Below are 19,673 nucleotides of genomic sequence, written 5' to 3'. Positions count from 1 at the left end.
CAGACATGAAAATTTGTAGGTAATTTGAATTTACATTTATTAGCACAACTGGAGGCATAGTTTTCAAATATCTGTTTCTATGTTTCTGCTTTTCAATCAGGAACTTTTAAAATTTTATGTGATTATTTTCATTGTCTTTTTACTTTTCGTGGTTTTGGTTTTTTTTCCCCACATAGCTGGAGACTCTAACGTGTTAAACTGATGTTTGTAACAGCACTTTACCTAGCTCAAGTGTCCCCCTTTACTAAAGGTCATGTTTTCCCATAGCAGAGTTGGCAGAAACAAATATGTTGGCTTTTTGGTTGCAGTGCTTCCTTGTCCGAGTGATTACAAGCTATAACTGAAGATGATTTTGTGTTTATCTACTTGACTATAGCAGCAGTGATTGAGGTGTGGGCACACAGTCACATCTGTCAGCTCAGCTGTAATATCTGCCCTGGGGAAAGGCAGATGTTTGTGGTATGATAAAGAATTAAATTGTGCTTAAGTGCATTTTTGGTCCAGTTTGCTTCCAGAGGCCTTGGTCAAGACCTGAAAAAGATGTTTATAGCACAATGAATTTTTTTTTTTAACCTACCTTCTATTCGCCATAGGTGGTGTCCAGTCTCTCAACATTGCTTTAAAATAATTTGGGGAATGGGAGTTGTATTTGTTTCTCTCTTTTCACTTATATACAGAGGAGTGGCCTTTGAGCTATGAAGATATGGATCTTCATATGCACATTAACTTTCCGTCTTTGAATTTCCTCTGAGTAGATGATTGGAACTTTCTGGTATTTGGCATTTTTGAAGATGAGATAAAAACCTTCTGGTGCTGGATGGATCGGGGAACTGTATTTTGCAATCTTCACTGGGCTTCCAAATCCATACTCAGATCCTTTACTAAGTGACTTCATTTTCAGAACTGCAGATCACAGCCTTTCTACTGCCTCATCAGAAAGTGCAGTGTTAAAAATCTCTGAACCTGTCGTGTCTGTGTGACTAAATCAATTTCCAATGGGTTTAAATACTTCCACAGTTTAGCACATTTCATCAAGCACGTCGGCTTTTTACTGCAGCTCCTAGGTTTGGACTGGCAACTCATCCTTTAAGTGAAAAAAACAGTAAGAATGATTTGATAATCAGCTTTTCAGAGCAAAACCAGGCTTCAACTCTTCCCAAAATTAGTTTTCTCAAATTCTGCTTCCCTTTTTTTATAAAACACAGTTTATTGATCATTATAATTAATGTGGGAAATCCCCTAAAAAGCACAAGTAAATGAGCTGTGATCGAAGTGTGTAAATGATAAGCAGCTAATACTTTCACACTATCGGGTCAGTTTTGATGTACCAGTGATTAGCAGCTGCATTTTTTTTCCATCAGATTTTGATCCTAAAATGTGATAGTTCAGCTGAACCTAAAAGATTGTCTTGTTGTAGAAAATAAGATCAATGATGAACTGTAGGCTGGTAAAAGCATAACTTGCAATATAAGACTGCACTGATTATATAATGAATGATAGAGGATAAATTAATAAGTATCTTAAAGAGTGATCTCTGGATGGATATAAAATAGTAATTACTGTTTTAATTTTTTGCATTACTTGGCAGCAGGCTTTTCACACAGTTGATTTTTCTGGTTTAAATATTATGGAATAAATGTGTCCTCAGTATGAAGATTTCAAGAACTACTTCACGGTTGTGCCTAATTTGAAACTGCCTTGTTAAAAAAAGGAGCCATTTTGCCACATTGACAAATATTGTAGCTGGCATTGGGTGAATCTAAGCATCAGGCATCTAAGAATCAAGCTTTTTCCAGGTCACAACGTAGCCAAATAACTGTAGTGTTGCCTGTGGAAACTGAAATTTCAGGTTTTCATCCACTTCTGATGTTTAAAAATGTGTTGTTAGAGATCTCCTTTTACAACAAGAACATAGCTCTCATTGTCTATCTAGAAACCTACATGAAAGAAAACATGAGATGAAGGTAATTTATGAGTGATAACAGATTTGCAGTGATTATGAAGCAGCACTCTCTAAAACTGATGAGTTGATAGCCTTTTAATGCCTTTTTGACTATTGGATTATCTCCTAAAATTCTTACTCTCATTTAATAAATACTTGGATAGCCATGATTTCCAGCAGTTTAAAAAACATATTTTAAGTTAATAATAACTGTTTCAGCAATTTAGAAGATTTTTGTCAGGAATTATACAGCCTACATTAAAAATGTTAAGCTTCTCAGTAGGAGTGTTTGACACTAATTGCAAACAATTGAGTTATTACAGCAAAATAAATCACCCGTTTTCTATCTGACTTAATCCTCCTTCCTCTGCATTTGCATTTGTAATGAATGAAGCCACATGCACAGATCATTAACATGGCCCAACTGGGTGGTAACTCCTTAAGCTGCAGAAACTCACTTTTTTCCCACTCGTTGATCATACCTCCCAAAATGGAATTTTGAACAACCTCTTTTTCCCCGCTTCTAAAGTACTGAGTGAGCAGGGAAGCTACAACTCTTTTCCTGGTCTTCTCAAATGGCACATTCCTAGTTTTAAAGGTAAAATTGAATTCCTTCTCATTATAATTAAATTTATAAAAATGTATTTCAAGGCTGCTATTTACATGCTGATTTTAAAAGCTGAAAAAATTAATTTTGATTCATTTACAAGTAACACATCATGTACCTTTAATGATATTTATATTTCACCATCTACTTGTCATGATGTTACTCAGATTCTGGTTCTGGCTTTCCTACTGCAGTTGAGGCCTTCATTATGTGGCAGTATAGAAAGCACTTTTGAGTCAGTTTTGGTAAATCCATGCAGTCATTTGTAGGCAGACAAACCCTTCAGCCTTCCAGCCTTGATTATTTATGGTCCTGTGTGTTTTGTTTTCATCAGGTCAGTAATATCTTATACTTCCTTTCTTTGCAGCTGTCTAAATGACAACACTCAGGGCAAAAAATAATTGAATCCTTAGTCTTCTGACAGGCCCTTCTGGTTTTCTCAAATTTTCCTGGGTTCAAGTGGTGATATCCCCAGCTTCTTGTCCCCCATTTTTGTGGTTCCCACCTCACAGTGGACCTGCTAGAACAAGAGGCATGTTTATTATGTGCCAGATTGTAAAACTGCATACAAAACCACAGAAAAGGTGTAATTTACAATAAGATTCCTGACTATGAACTGAAGAAAATGACCCCTGGACACCAATCTCCTAAGCAGCAAATTACCTGCAAAACAGCAATTTTCAGTAGTAGCATTTTCCTTCAGAAAAGTTTGATGAGTTTTACATAAAATGTAGCTTTCGAGCCAGCAGTTACACAAATGGCTGGTAGAAAAAGGAAAGTGGCAGCTTTGTTCACTCCAAAAACTGATGAGTTTATGAAGAGGTGATGAAAGTAGGAACTTTCCTTATCGAAGTAAAATTAGTGATATTGAATATAGGAAGGATTTGAGTCCTGAACTGTCCTAATCCATTGATCTGCCCACAGGGCCTTGGACTCCTCAAGGGAAAAGGGATCCAAATCCAGCCTTTAATTCCTTTTAAATTGTCCTTTACAACAATGGGGATTTTTCCAATTCTTTAAAATACACAAAATTGAAAAAAAAAGTTGTGGGCAGTCGGCATTTGCAGCCAAAACCCTCATCTTTTTGGTTCAAAGAAACTTATTTTCCTCCTTCTATCTATCAAAATATTTTAAAAAACACATTCTGGACACAACCTCTTCCCTGATTTACATTGCTGCAGGGTTGCATCTTCAGTGAGCAATAGTCTCTTCAGTCCTGGTTCCACTGGAATCAGTAGAGCTCCTCCTATGGATGTCAACTGAAGCTAAAACACTGCCTACAAACTGGGATGTCTAAGTGTGGTTAAAATGCAATGGGGATCTCAGAAATTTTTTATGGGTTTGTTTTTCAACTATAGCTGTGAAATTTACACGGTAGAAGATGTTCTGTTTAAGGGATTGAAATTAATGGGATTTGAGTGTTCTTTCATATCATGCTTTTGAAATACTGTTGTAGCAGCAAAATTGCCTTCAGCTAAGATATATCTAATGGTATTTGGTTGAAGAACCTGGCTTTTTAAACTGTGGAATAAATAGAAATATGATCAGGGAGTTGCCTTTTGTTTGTTTTAGTTTGAAAATGCTTCTTTAAATAGACAAGAATTTACATTTCTGTAGTAAAAATAAATGAACCATTTCTTTTTTAAAGTTCAGTTAGTGATTTTTCTGTGTGTTTTTCAACCACAGGAAGATAAATTTTATCTATCTTTTGGTTCTTGGAGAGAGAGGGGGTGTATTTAGTTCTTCAGGAAACTTATATTTTGACAAGGCATAAACAAGGCACCCTCTACATGGGAACTGTTTTTCTTTGGAGTTTTATAACCCTGTTGCATTCGGTTTGGCCTTTGTTTTGCTTGCTTGAAAGAGCTATCCTTTCTTGTAACTACCCACTGCTGTGGCAAACTCAGAGACTGAGAGATGACTGAGAGACTGATATTCTCATATCTTACAGCCCTGTCCTGTCTCAGGTGACAGACATTCTACACCATTCCATTTATGAATCAGCGACACTCTTTTCTACTGGTGTCTTAATACCTGAAAAATTACTTTGAGCTAGTTGAATTGAGGTTTAATGTAATGGAACAAAAAGAAAAAACTTCTAATTATTGTTTAATCAATGGATTGTTTGGTGGTCAAAAAATATTTGAGAATTAATACAATATATTGAAAGACAATCATAGAAGATAACTCATGGACTGAAAATATTTTAATGCACTGTCAATGTTGGTTTAGCTGCTTTGTCTGTCACACTAACGGGTAAGAAAGAAAAACACAGATGAGAACTAAAGAAGTGCATACCCCATAGACATACTATATGCATCAAAGAAATAAGAGCTTGTTAGAAGAAATCCCTTCATAATATAAACATATAATGGGGAATAGAGCTCTCTATCTGAATTCTGGTTTTATGAAAAAAATTGTACTTCAAATGTAGTTAATACTTTGGTCTAGTTTTTTAGGAGATATCAGAGTAGCATGCTTTTTAATTAGTTAAAATCAAACTTAAGCTAGGAGTAAACGTCTCAGAGATTCTCAAATTTTTTTAGGAATTTGACTAAAGTAGTTATGCAGAGGCAAAAACAACAACAACAACCCCCCCCCAAAAAAACCCCAAAAAACCCACCAAAAACAAAACAAAACAAACCCCCCAAAAACCCCCAAAAAACCAACCAAACAAAAAAAAACAACAAAACCAAAAAACACCACCAAAAAGAAACAAACAAAAAACCCCCCAACCCCCCCCCAAAAAAACCCAACAAAAAACACCCAAAAAAAAAAAAACCCAAAAAAACCCCCCCAAAAAAACCAATACAAAAACAAACAAAACCCCCTCCCCCAGTCAGTTCCATGTCCTCCAGGAGAAAACAGTGAGTTTTGTTTTGTTCAGTGTTATTTAACAATAGTCCCCTCTAGTTTGAAATTACATTTTACTTGTCCTTTTCTAACATAATATAACCACATAATTCTAAATAAATCTTGGTAGAAAACATGACATTAATACCCTTTATCCATTATGCAAAACTACTAGGGAATACTATTTAAGGACAGAAGCAAGGTAGCTGCTTAATGGAATAATCATTATCTATGATTCCAAATATATTATGATTCCAAATGATCTTTCTAATTTATGCCTTTTCTCATATTACCGCCACTATTCTTCATGATAATTTATTTATTTAAATTTATCATTTTCACACACATGTATTTTGTGATGTATGTATTTATTTGTGTATTTTGTGTAAAATTTCTAATGATCTCCAAAAAAATGCAATGTTGAGTTGTCCCTTAAAATTCAGTCTTTACAAGTCTTACTGCATCTTTATCAGATATAGGCAGGTCTAAATTCAACCATCTCCACTGGCTAAATCCAGTACAATCTAAAAGCCACAGTATGGTGAATTAGACCACAAGGTTTAGAGCAACTTGCAAAGAGAACTTTGAGAATGTGGTTAAGCTTGAACTGTTGCAATTGTTTTTTTTGGAGTCTGTAAATGACCTCAAGTAAGTATTGCTCTGAGTCAGCAAGCATACTCTAAGGACTAATGTGCATAAGCCATTACTTGAGCCCATGAAGTATAACTCTGAGGATCTGGAGAATCCCCCAGGAGAGCTTGACCCCATCTCTCCCTTCAGTCCATGTGGAATGTCAGAGGTGGAGTTTAGCAGCTGCTGTCTCAGTTCCTCTCAGCAGCGCTATTGAAGCAGAGTGCTTCACTGCTTTTCTATCTCTGTCTTACCACTGAGAGGAGACCTCAGTGTTTCATCTGAGACTTTTATTCATCTCAGACTTACATGTGGTTACTTGTTTTATGTGCCCATGATTCTAGCTGGTACAATTGCTTTGGAGAGGGTCATATTCTTGAAATCCCTCTCGGGTAAATAATTCAAGCATTGGACAAGGTGATAAGAGGAGGATAAACCAAGCAGAGGTGTAAGTTTCCATATTCCCTCTCTCTTCCCTCTCAAATCTTTCCCATTAGATGATGTCTTCATGCCAGCAGCACTTAAAAATATCCATGTGTAATCTGAACTATGTCTTTTCTCTCCCCCTTTCCTCACATCCACATCTGAGGCAATTCGGAGCAAGTTCATTGTTCTGCTTTTACCAGTATTTTCAGCATCAGATCACATCAATGCTCTCAACAAACACCCTGCAGTTTTTGATTCCTCCATGGCAGACATGGTAGTCAGTAGAGCAGTGCAGCACTTGCTGTTTGTGAGAGCAGCCAGTGGGCTCTGCCAGGTTATTATTAGTACCAGAACTCCAAGGAGTCATCCACTCTGGTGATAGTGCTCTGAATTTCCTCTTCGAGAGGTTATTTACTGCTGTAAATGTTCTCTGATTTAACTATACGTACTTTTGTTTGCCCTAGCTTTTTGAGCCTTTCATGGTTATTATCCAGTGGTTGAATAGACAATCATGACAGCAGACAAACTTTCATATAAGCTATGCAGCAAGCAAGAAGAAAGGAAAAACTAACAAATGGTCTTCACAGACACTCTTCAGGAACATCTTTCTTTCTATGCTGGTAACAGCATGGGAGAATGCTCTCTGTCAGGGTGGATGAAGGGACTGGACATCCTGAGGCATACTGAGCACTGGCAGTCTATCTTTCTAGAAGCGAGGGAGCTGATGTGTTCATCTCAGAAGTGTGTTAGCAAAGCAACATTCAGTACATTGCCACTGAATTAACTTCTTCCTCTACTAGCTATATTTATTTGACAAAGGGTTCATTACACACCTCACATATTCTGCTTTACATGACTCTGACCTTTCTATGCCATGTCTAATAAGGAAAGCCCTCATATTTCTAGCAGCTTTTGGTTTTGACTGAAAAATATCAGTACAAAAGTCAATAGCAAATGAAGAACTGAAACTTTTAGACTATTGTGATTATACTGAAATAAACATTGTAGTAGCTACTGTACTGCGTGACTTTTTTCCCCTGCTTACTTACTAATGAAAAAGAGTTTGGGTTTCAAGATGTTTAAAAGTAATACAGCACATCTCCTCTTCCAAGACATTTACCATTGCAACAGAAAATAATTTGATTCAGAAAACTGAAATATGTGACAAATGTTAAATGGATTAAAAGCTGGTTCATTGACAAATTGAAAAATGTGGTGTCAATGGGCAGATATAAATTACTGGGATGTATCTGGCAGAGTCTGCCTGAAATCAGTTCTTGGGTCAATAGCACTTAACATTTTTATCAACAGTCTAGACAGTGATATAAGACATTTTCAGTAAAACTTGAGCAGGACAGAGGTTGGTGAGGTAGTAAATAATATGTTAGATAATTGCAAAAGCTAACAAAACATATTTAAATATTGCCAAATACTACCAGCCTCTTGTGTGGGATATAAACTCTATGTAGTTGTTAAGCTGTGATTTAGAAAAGGACAGGTTGTCAAAGATAATTTGGTCTACTTAGATTCTTTGTACAAGGTTGTGGAAGGAAAAAGCACTAATGCAATAATGTGCATATTAAAGTCAGACTGTCAGGCAAATGGGGTGATGATTGCCTTTGCATGCTGTATTGATAAGACTGCTTCTAGAATGCCAGGTCAAATTTTTGTGTCCAGTCTTAATAAAAATGAGGAAATAGGACAAATGGAAGACATTGGGGTGCACAGGACTTGGAGATCAGGTTTTAAATCCTGTGTAGGTTTAACAAGTTGAGCTTAGCTTATCATTATGTATGGGTACTTCGGCATGAAAATTTTTTGTAGGTTTGGGACAAGAAACACTCTCAGCATCATTGATAAATGCACGGCAAAATTCACTGACTGGAAAATTAAATTAAGGGGAAAATGCAGCCTCATATTAATCTGCAATTTGTTAGCTGTGTGGATTACTACATAGCAGAACAGCTGATCCAGGGAGGTGATAGACTCACCAGTGCTAGACGTCTTAAAAATAGGAAAAAAAAAAAAGGAGAGAGAAAGGCAGATTTAATGATTTCTTTTTTTACAGTTCATGTGCTGTAAGGAGAACAGTCATACATGTTCTGTCCTAAGTCTAAAACATACCTGATTTATAAAGAGTTGACTCTTGAGGAGGCATGGGGAAATTACTTCCCCTGTTGTACCTAGGACCAGATAGTTTGCTTGTTCTTTGCTGTCTTCTGAGCCCAAAACCAGACCAGGCTGACAGTCGGATCCCAGAAAGGTTGATCGTCTTTCCTAAATGATGCCCGAGTATGACTTGTGGTCACCACAGAAGTGATCAGCAGGTTTCACGGTAGCAAAGGACTTTGCACATCCCTCAGGAGGGAACAAGAGTAGTCCAGCTGAAGGCTTTGGGCTAAGAGCTCTTTATTTCTGAAGTAACACAAAACTGCGAAAGCACAATGTTATCGTAAGTCCCTGTGGCCTCAGAGCTTGAGAATCCTGAACATAATGGTGGCTTCTCCAGTGTATTGCTGTGTTAGTGGGACAGGGATTTCTGGGGAATTTTTTTTTTCCCACTCTAACAGATGGAATAATTAGAGACGCTTTCAGACAATAAGCTTCTTTTAGATTTGAAATAGCAACACAGGCTTTAAATTAACATATGGGTTGAAAGTGATTGCTCTAAACCTAATTGGGTGTGTTCATAAGTTAGACTATCTATGAGAAGAGGTAGTGGACTGAGGAAAATATGAGATATAAAGGACATTATTACCCTGGGAAAGAGAGGAGCAGGTAATCTATTTCTTGTTGGAACATGGTGGTATCAGCTAGGGTAGAGGTTATTGAAAAAGGAGGTTATGCAATATGATAAAACCATTATTTCTTTCCTTTTTTTTTTAGTATTTAGCGGAATTGCAAACTTTAGTAGGCTCCTTTTCAGAAGGAGCTCATTTTCCCTCTCTTAAAAAGCAGGAAGTAGAGGGAAAACTTAAAAGTTTGCAAACTGACGCCTATTTTTTTCATCTTTATCATTTGTCAGTGTGAATTTACTCTGATATTCTATGGGTGTTTAATTTCATCCATGTATTTTATGGACAATTTGCATCAGATGGAGTATATTTTGTTCTGGAAAATGAATAGGCAGGACCTACAGACCTTGATGATACTCATCAGGAGACATAGATTGTGTGGCTTGAGAATGCTGACAAGTCTGCATTTGTGAGAATACTAGCAATTCTGCATTGGTTATTTTAATGTCATCTGTTCCTTTTAGTGCATATCACTCCACAGGGAATTTGCTTCTGAAGATAGGTTTAGCAGCTCTGGAGCTATGAGTAACATGCGCCTCAGGGAGCCAGAAACTGTAATATAAAACATATTTTGTCTGTTGTCCCTTTTGAAGTATGCAAGAAATATACAAAATGGACAGTGGTTTGCTTATTCATATGCTGCTAGATGTTACCAAGGAATTATTTGCTGGTTTGTGCCATGTACTTGCAGTTTATCAGAATTCTTCTTAATTAAAAGCTTCAGCATATTTAGCTTCACCTTACTTGGGGCTATTAATTTATAAAAGATATGCTTGATTATGGTACTTAGAGTGTTTGATTTACTGTTTTTATGGGTGTGATAGATCTAATTTGTACCGGTATATTATTGCTTTTCGCAGTGTGCTTGCACAGAAGGTGAAAAAAAACTTTCAGCTTGAGACTGGTATTAAAAGTTTGTTGATGATCAATGCTATTGGAAATGTTGAAAACATATCAGAAGATATTTTTCTTTAAGGGTTGTCTTTTTGTCTGTTTTGAGTGTTTCTGGGGTGTTTTTAAAGTTCTATTTGATTATGTTTATGATGATCTTTTTCTTTCAGGAGTACCAGCCTTGTAACACCAACGCCTGCCCAGAGTTAAAAAAGACAACTCCCTGGACCCCGTGGACGCCGGTGAACATTTCAGACAACGGTGGCCACTACGAGCAGCGTTTCCGGTACACCTGCAAGGCGCGCCTGCCCGACCCCAATCTGCTGGAGGTGGGCCGGCAGCGAATTGAAATGCGCTACTGCTCCAGTGATGGCACCAGCGGCTGCTCCACGGATGGTGAGCAAAGCCAGGCGGGATCACCATGCCCCCTGCCAGGGACAGGCCTGCAGTGTAACGGTGTAGCAGAACTGATAATGAAAAGGAGGGCATAGTGATCCCACAGCAGGGAACTTAGCCTTTCTTCTGGATGTAGCATCGTCATTCAGACTAAGCGTCTTTCATCAGTTATGACATTTGCCAGGTTGTTTTAAGTCTCTTCACAATAATCTTGTTCTTGTAAGATTCTGTTACCCGTTAAACTCCCCCGAGCTTTTACTAGGGATGAATTTGTGTAGTGTTAACATATTTCCCGAATATTTTGCTTGAATATGGAATATTCTAAGAACTTTTGCTCAGTAGTTTGAAAGTAACAGCCATAAGATTCATACAGATGTTTGAATAAATAAAGAGTTTATGAACTGGATAATTTCTATTATAAAAGTTTATGTTGAGATTTTCATAGTAATTTAAAGTTCTATTTATTTCTGAGATTGAAAGCAAAACTCCTTCAAAATCTTTTCAAATTTAGATGACTTTAAATTGGAATTACTTTGTTTAAGAATTTTCTTCTCTTCCTATCAGTAATACATAGTTTGGTATATGAATAAAAAAAATTAAACTAGGAGAAATTGTGACAGTCATTCTAATTTTATTAATGCATTTCATTGATTATCTGGTTTTAAGTGTGTATCTGTTTATCTTTTAAAGTATAATATTTTAGTGATATAATCTAAAAATATTGATTTTTTTACTATTATTTTTTAATATTTATAGGCCTGTTTTCCACTTACGTAGTCTTTTTTATCTTCATAAGACCCAGATTAGTTGAAAAAAAAAAAAAAGTATAACTGACAGCAGTTGGCTTATCTAAGACTACAAAGAGAGAACAGTTTCTGAGTCCCTGGACTTTCTAATTCTTAGTATTTTTCAGACAGATGAACTATTGTGTAAGTCAGTTATAAGCTCCTGTCTGTACTAGGTTTACATGCCAAGGTTTTACTAGTGGGGGAGGCTGCAGAGTTGGCTTCTGTGATAATATTCCCCCTCCCCCTTTCATCCTGTACAAAACCTTCATTGTTTCACTTGGCATCTGTATCTCTTTGGAGGGGGGCAGGATGTTAGTAATTTTTTGAAGAAATATATCTTCAAGTGAAGATAGTGTGAAATCATAAAACAGTAGTGAAGTGTGTGAAATCATAAAACAAAACCCATGGTACTCCAGATAAGACTTAGTTTTGTGCTCTATGTCGTTCCCATTTCAGATAATCTACAGTATCAAATATTGGAGTTTCGCTTAGGTCTGGATAACAAGGCAGATTTTGTCATGGAGCAAGTCTTGACACAAGTGTTTCTTCTATTCTGTTTTCACCCAAACTAAATTTCAGACTTGTATTGAGCAAAGATTTTGCTATGCTAGGACTGGTGTATGACCTGTGTCTTGTCTTTAATGAGACTTCAAGGTGATGCTGCTTTTTGCTGTCTTCCAGCACTTAGACATGGATGATGCATTTTTAAAATTTCTTGGGATTAAATGAGAAAGAGAATAGTTTTTTCACCAAGTGGTGCAGACTTGGGAAAGTTGTCACAAGTAGAAGTAAAGGTAAAGGAGAATCTAGGTATAATCTGGTCTGACAGCTGAAATAGAAGCATGTAAGAAAGGAGTATACAAAAGCCAACGGATGACAAGAGAGGAGGTCAGTAGGGCAAACCAGAGCCAGTTTGTTATAGATCACATTGCTGCAAGAAATTTAAATTTGGCATGGAGACACCTCTCTCTGCTCTGAAGTCATGATCATAAAGCCTCTCCTGGAGCTGGATGCATAAGCTGACTCCTGCAGAATATAGGCAGAAGTAACAAACCCTACAATTTGTCAAATAAAGCATTTTTTCAGTGTGTAAGTGATGGGGGTAGGGATGGTGGTTCAGGCGCATTCTTTGCCTGATTAGCTTGAAGTTTTGTGTTTTGGGGGTTTTTGGGGGGGTTTTTTTGGTTGGTTTTTTTTGTTTGGTTGGTTGGTTGGGTTTTTTTGCTTGTGAATATAATACCCTTGAATTTCCTGGTGGTGTTCTTTTTTTGTTGCATCTTGCTGAAGCTGTTGCTTTGATTCATTTGGAAATAATTCATCACTGGAGCAATGTGTGTGCATGACCCCAACCCTGCTGCATAGTAATAGAAATGTTCATCTGGGTGAAGGATTTTTGCTGACTAATCCCAAAACGACTGAATATTTAGGTACTTTTTATTGAGTACTTGACAGGACAGAAACTATTATACATCTGTCTGTTCTTCCTAGTGAGTGCCCTTATGGCTTTGTCATTAATTTGCAGTCATTCTTTGATTCTTTTTGGCCAGTGAGCCTTTAATTATTCTGGAATAAAAGGTGAAACTCGATTGGTGTTTCAAGTGGCTGCATTAACCAGTATACTTCTGGTGAAAATAGCACATTATATTTTGAGACTGTTTGCTTAGTCATTTTCTGATTATGGATTTCAGAGCAGTATGGAGTGAGACATTTGTTGAGGGAGGGGTGAGGGGGCACCATTTTGATTTGCTTATGAGATGAAACTTGCTGACTGCATCTAATCTGCAGGATTCAGGAGCACTTTCCTGCTCCTAGGTTTAGATGTGGGCCAACACACAACCACTCTACTGATTCTTGATTTCACTGGAAGAAAATACATGAATATAAGTCATGTAGAGTAGCTGTAGCTTTTGGAACAGAGGGAAGTCATGAGAATGGGAAACAGTGAATTGTGGCAGACACCTTCACCATTTCTGGCTAGATAGCAAGAAAACATCATAATTTACTTCCACCTGACCAGAGCCTGGATACTGTGAAACATTATTTTCATTATCTCCATGTTGAATTGTAGCAATTTTCTGGCTTTTACAGAAAGATTAATTCTGGTACAGAATGCTTGGCATAGCTCATTACCAAAGATGTGTTCTGCAGAGATCAGTTCTCTGTTCCTTGCAGATAGGAGCCATTTGTTAGAAATTTTCTCATTGCCTATAATCTCCCACTGTGCAACTATAGTCATGCTGTGTTAAACAGAATCATGTTTCACTGTCAGATGCTAGCAAAGCAAACTTTCTTTGCAGTCTGAGCTTAGAGGTAAAACTTCTTGCCAGAAACCCACTAGACTCCTCCTGAGTATGGTAAGATTTCTATCTCAATCAAATAAGCAGTAGCATTTGCAGATTGTATTCATGCTTTTCTGATTTTAAGTTTGATTAAGAGGGAAAAAAAAAAATCTTGTTCCCTGCGTCTGGGTTTTCATATAGTGCACAGATAGGAAAGAGACAGCTTTTTCAAATAAACTGAAAGAGACTGTGTACATTTTTGTATGTCTTAATGCCCTGTCTGTACAATCCAGCATTCAGAGTATAGAAATCACATTACCCTAGACTTTAGTTTGTGCTTATGAACATATTAAATATCTACATTAAACATGCTGGTTCTCTGTAAGATTATCTGATACATAAACAGTAATAATTTTATTGAAAGCATAATTTTTTAACCCAGGGATGAATATTTCACATGGTATGAGGTTGTGTGATATTTCTGGGTTGAATTTATCTTACCAAAGTCTAGACTCTATAGTAGTCTACACAGAGAACTTCAGCACCCTGAGGAATGAGAGATCCATTGAAGATAAGCATCTGATGTAATGGGTGCTGTTCACCCTCTGGAGATAGATACTGCCTTCTCTCCATGGTGTACAATGCAGACAGCAATGATAGGCTTAGACAAGACACTTGACTTTGACACGGACAGAATTACACCAGGTTGACTTCCAAAATACCTTCTGAAGGCAATTAACAAAGGAAATACTTCTAATTTCAGTCATTTCAGTCTTAAAGAGTCTTCCGTTTGCCTTTTTTTTTTTTCCCCCCCCAGGCACCTGGAAATCTGCACCTAGACTGTTAGTTGTTGCTGCTTCCTCTGTCTCAAACCTCATAACAACAGTTATTTTTGAAAGCAGGATGTGATTTTGTCTTAATTACTCTTCTAGTGGCTATGATCTCTTGTGAAAAAATTGATTAAATCTTTCCTTGTGTTCCCCACAGGAAATCTGTAGTTCATTCATAATTTTTTACGGAATAAAACATGTTCTGATAATCAGGAATGTCCTGTAGTCAGAGGGAGTACGTTTTGAGATGTTATCCCTTATATGGTTGTACTGAAGCTAAGCTATGGTATTCTGAGTAAGAACAAAATGAATTCTGGAAGTTAGAACTGAATTTGATGACAAATTCAAGTTTGATTGACAAAGTGCAGCTCAGTGGAACTTTGGGGTTAAATACTTAAACACAGAAAAGCTATCTACTAGAAATAAAGTTATCATGCTAACGTGACATCCTCTAGCTGCATACTCTTTGGGTTTTTTAAATATGCCGTCTTTGCATTGCATCAATGTTTGCCATTACATTTTACTATTTCAATTTTACTATGTTTTGAAGGTTTATAAAGTTTTTATAAGTTATAGGTATTGAGGCCTTAAATTATGTAAGTTTTATGCTTCAATAATATTGTCAAATAACTTGCAGACTATCTTCAGAAAGTGACAACACTGAAACAATCTTTGCTTATCCTTGTTACATCTGCACTTCAAGCAGTGTTTTATGCTGTCATCTAGAAATGATTCAGGATACCTGAATTTTGGCTTCAGATCATCTTTTCCTAAAGTCATGAACCTAGACTGCTTGGATAATTGAATTTTCTTTGTTAGGTCAGAACTGGAGGACATAAGTCATAAATCAGTGAAGTAATATAATTTATCAGGTGTCACAGCTACTTCTTTCTTACTTAGGGCTGTATTACTTAGCTACAGGCTAGACTAGGGAATTATTATTAAGCTATGTGCTTTAATAGAGCCTCACTTTTAAGGCAAATTAATTGAACTTGGCTGAGAGTGTTGCAGTATTCAAGCAGAATCAGGCCAACCAAAATCTCATTACGGGCTTTTGCAAAGGCAGATTTTTTTCTCCTGTGCTAGTCAGGGCAGGTGACTTTCATGTTAACATGTCTTCAAACAGGATTAATTTATTGTGGATTTATGAAGCTGTTTCAGTTCAACCAAAAAGTTTTAAAAATTTACTTATAAATCATCAAATCATCTCAGTTTATATCAGAATTATGTAAATTAATTGGGAAATTGTTTTTAGGTATATTTGCATTATGAAATAACTAAATCTTCAGCAGAGAAGTACTAATTTCTCTGTAATTTTACTGATTCTGAACAAAACAGAAGTGCTAAAAGTGAGAGAAAAGTCCTTTGTTTAGATGTCAGTTCATAACTTCTGTCTTCCATGATCTTAGAAGTTGATGAATATTTTGTCCACAAAACCACTGTGATTGCTTTTACTGAAGGTTTTGGAGTACTTGCTTTTACTTGTGGAACTTTCCACCTTTGAGAAGCACAGCTGCCTTTTTAAAATTGCACTGGGATGAAGTAGTTAAATCCCCCTTTCTAGACACAGTGTGCAGAAGTTTATTGCTTGAGTGTGACTCGCTCTAAGTCAGTCATAGGCTTTCGGAGAACAATTTAGTTTAAAACATTTGAATGATGAACCTGTCATAAAGGTCGGATCGGAATTTGACTTACAGATGTTCTGTTTGTCTTGGGAAAACTATTCATTAGTTTATTGATGATTAATAAATGCTGTGACTAATCATTCTCTTAGCAGATTTACAACTGTTTCTGTAGATGGGCTTTAAATAAGGAGGACTAAGATTATGTTCTGGCAACTTTCGCTGCTGCCATGCCAAGGGCATCCTGGTAGCATCCTGGTAGCATCCTGGTAGCATCCTGGTTTATATATTTATATATATTTATCTTGGGAGCAGTAAGCTGAGAAAAGCAGCCTAATCTTGGATTTTGTTGGGTGGTACTATCTGGTTTCTGTCCCTGGAGTTGGATGTAGAGCAATCTGAAAGTGATCCAAACTGCAAACAGAAGCAGCAGGCAAGAAAACCACAGTTCAGTGAGACAAGTTGAAGTTCTCAGTTTTTGCCACTTGCTCTGACAGATTACAATGCTTTTCTATTTATGCCCTCTCCTGTCAAATTTGATGTAAATTGTGATAAGGCTAGGACTTAGTTCTGTGTGTACACTTACTTTCTGAAGAATTTTTGCTTGAACAAACTCTACAATGTAATCTTTTGATTAGTTTTATATTTCCCCCATCCCCCCTACCACCTCAGTTGATAAACAGGACTTCTCAGCTGAAGGACTCAGGAACTGGGTCCAGAGCCCCCAGACAGACTCTCTACCAGTGTTGTGCAGAGGGGAAGGATCCTTCCTTGACCTACTGGAAAAACTCTTCCCAATGTAACCCAAGCGCCTCCTTTTCCACAAGGAAAAAGGCACATTGCTTTCTGTCCTCCAGACCCCCAAGATCCTTGTCTGCAGAGCTGCTTTCTAGGTGGCTGGCCTCAAAGTATGGTTGCATGGGGTTGTTCCTGTGCAGATTCAAGACTTTGCATTTTCCCCAGCTGAACTCCATGAGGTTTGGTTTATCAGCCAGTCTTCACAGTCAGGGCAAACTTGTCCAGGTCATTAATGATGGTGTTAAGCAGGATTGAACCTCGTGATTTTCTGCAGCTGACCTCTTAATGGTTCATCACTGAGCCATTAAGGTCCTCTGGCCCTAGTTGCTCAGCCAGTTTTCAACACATTGCACTGTTCGCTTACCTAGCTCAGACTTTGTTGACTTGTTTAGCAGGAAGTTATGGGAGTCAGTGTTAAAACTCATACTAAAGTTGAGATAAGCATTATCCACTGTTCTCCCCTCATCTGTGCACCTTGTCCCCTCATTGTAAAAGGCTAAAACATTGTTCAAGGAATATATAGAACAGTATTTCCAGAATGCCAACTGATCTTGTCACTTTTCATGCTGTTAATGGCATAATGTTAATTTCTTATTGTGTAGTTTGTCTGAACCGAAAATTCAAAAGCCTCTTTATGAACACTGTATTAACTACTGTAAAACTGTGAAAAGACTGGTCTGTACAATAAATTTTTTAATGCTTTGGAAAGAAGAAAACTCAGGGGAACACTTGCTGCAGAGCAAACTCACACTGAAAAGATTCTTTGGAATATTTTTCTGTTGCAGCGTTAAACTACCTTAGAGCTTTCCCTTAGAAGATTCTACTCCCCAGTCTCCAATTTAAATCACAAGAAATCTAATACCATAACGTCAGATAAGGTCACACATTTTCTTTAGGACTGAAAAAGCTACACGTATTCTGCAAAAATATCTTCAAAATATCCTAGTATTCTTATAAAGTGATACACCCTGCAGTGATTTATGAATGGCATGACTGGCAGTCAGGTCTGATTAATACTTTTTTCATTGTTTGCATTGCTCTTAATTTAATAACTTAAAAACCCCTTGATTTAGAATTCTGCTATAAAATATACTATTATTTTGTTCTCACAGCTCACTGTGTACATAAGCTGAGAATTTCCATGACCAGAGTGATACCAAATTGCAAAAAAAGAGTCTCATGGAGCAGGAAAATGGACCTGTATTCATTATTCACATTCTGTTTCTCTGTACTTGCTCCCTTTTTTGCATTTGAATGTATGTCATGTTTTTTGAAATGCAGCTTTTAATATCTGTGTAATAGAATCTGGCTCAGCAGGAGAGAAATAGTTACCCTCTACAATTCCTGAAAGGTTTTATCCATTTCCAGTCATTTTTATATTGCAGTTCTGCTGTTTTCTTATTAATTTCACCAGTTTCTTAATACCAGTATTTCTGTGTCAATGCATCATCATTCCAATATTGCACATTATCAAGTGTTGAATAAAAATGTGCAAACCCTCCTCTACTTTGGGATGATTGTGAATGTATTTCTTGGGGAAGAAGTTAAGTAGTGTTACTAATGCCATAACCACGGGTAGAAATAGGGTAGACACTGCAAATAAGAGGCTCCTCCATCATGGTTATGCAGAATGCTGATCCTGTTCAGTGCAGGACTGCTGTTGGGCAGACTCTTCATGGTCTTATTTCTATCTGTTTACATGGCATCATTCAGTAAATCTTCTGATTCTTTATCTCAATTTCATACTTCCACAGTGTCCCTATGCCTGTGGATAGGGCGCAAAACAATTTCTTAAGAACAGACATTTGTGCTGCAGTTACAGCTGCAAACTATCCCCTGCATTTCTCCACTGTTGATGATACAGTTCATCTGTACTTATGTTGGCAATACTGAAGCTCCAGCATAGAGAGCCAGCCACATCCTCTGCTGGCTGAAGTACCATTCACAGGACCTTCTCTCATGACAGGTACTTAAATAAGTACTTGTAATAAAACCACTTGTATTGGTCCATCAATCATAGAGTTTCCACTGGGAAAGGTGGAACAACAGTAGGAAATCCCAGTAGTGTTGGTGGAGGTGCTTAGTAATAATGATGCTCAGAGGTGAGGTTACAGCTCAAGAGTGATTTCAGTGTTGTGCTTAGTACAGTTGAGGGATTTTTTTCCCATGAAAGACCAAGCCTCCAAGTGACAGAGATACTAAAATGAACTGCAGATTATTAGAACTTCACTCAGGACTATATCCAGGTCTATTGGTTGAATGCTGTGAACAAGATCTGTGTGTTCCCTCTCACTGGTAAATAGCAGACTTCATCCATTGCTGTTTGATCTAATGCTTTTGCTCTGTATTAAACTTACTTAGAAAATATGTTTTCTACTTGCCAGATAATTATTTTAAAAAAGAATTTTCTCTAGGGGGTGTGTATATGTGTGTCTGATTTCCATAGCTTACTTATATGTGCTGCAATTCAGTGGAAAATAAACTGGTTTTTATAGTGGCAAAATGTTGCTTTTCATAAAAGGGTAGTTTTGCTAGGCTTTGTGGAGTTATTAGTGGACACTCTCTAAAGTCTGAATATGGCTAGGATAAGTACAGTGCATGGGATGCCCATGAGCCTCTGTGCACAGACAGAAACAGTGAGGGCTGGTTGGATTGAGTGGACAGACCCCTGCAGGAGGACCAGGGGAGCTGGCTCAATGAGAGGTCACAGGATGCTCAGTCTTGTCTCCTTTGTCACCTTCTTCCTGTGAAACAGAGGCAATTATATCTTTGTAATATATTTGGAGATTCTCTGATGGTAATTCCTGTGCAAGAGA

At 37.3% G+C, this 19,673-nt stretch overlaps 1 protein-coding gene across 4 annotated transcripts in view; it reads left to right on the top strand.

Moving 5' to 3' along the window:
* SEMA5A (semaphorin 5A) overlaps positions 1-19,673 on the top strand; it is a 318,649-nt gene that overhangs the window by 273,615 nt on the left and 25,361 nt on the right. For all 4 annotated transcript variants that reach the window (XM_066186026.1, XM_066186022.1, XM_066186035.1 and 1 more), the window contains one exon: positions 10,315-10,540. In XM_066186026.1, coding sequence (XP_066042123.1) covers positions 10,315-10,540 — 226 coding nt within the window. The remainder of the gene's footprint in view (positions 1-10,314; positions 10,541-19,673) is intronic.

This window comes from Chamaea fasciata, unplaced genomic scaffold (assembly GCF_029207755.1).
Source record: "Chamaea fasciata isolate MVZ Bird 193981 ecotype frontalis unplaced genomic scaffold, bChaFas1.0.hap1 SCAF_1, whole genome shotgun sequence".
NCBI lineage: Eukaryota > Metazoa > Chordata > Aves > Passeriformes > Sylviidae > Chamaea > Chamaea fasciata.
The sequence above is the reverse complement of the archived record's forward strand: the minus strand, read 5'-3'. Positions and strand labels throughout refer to the sequence as shown.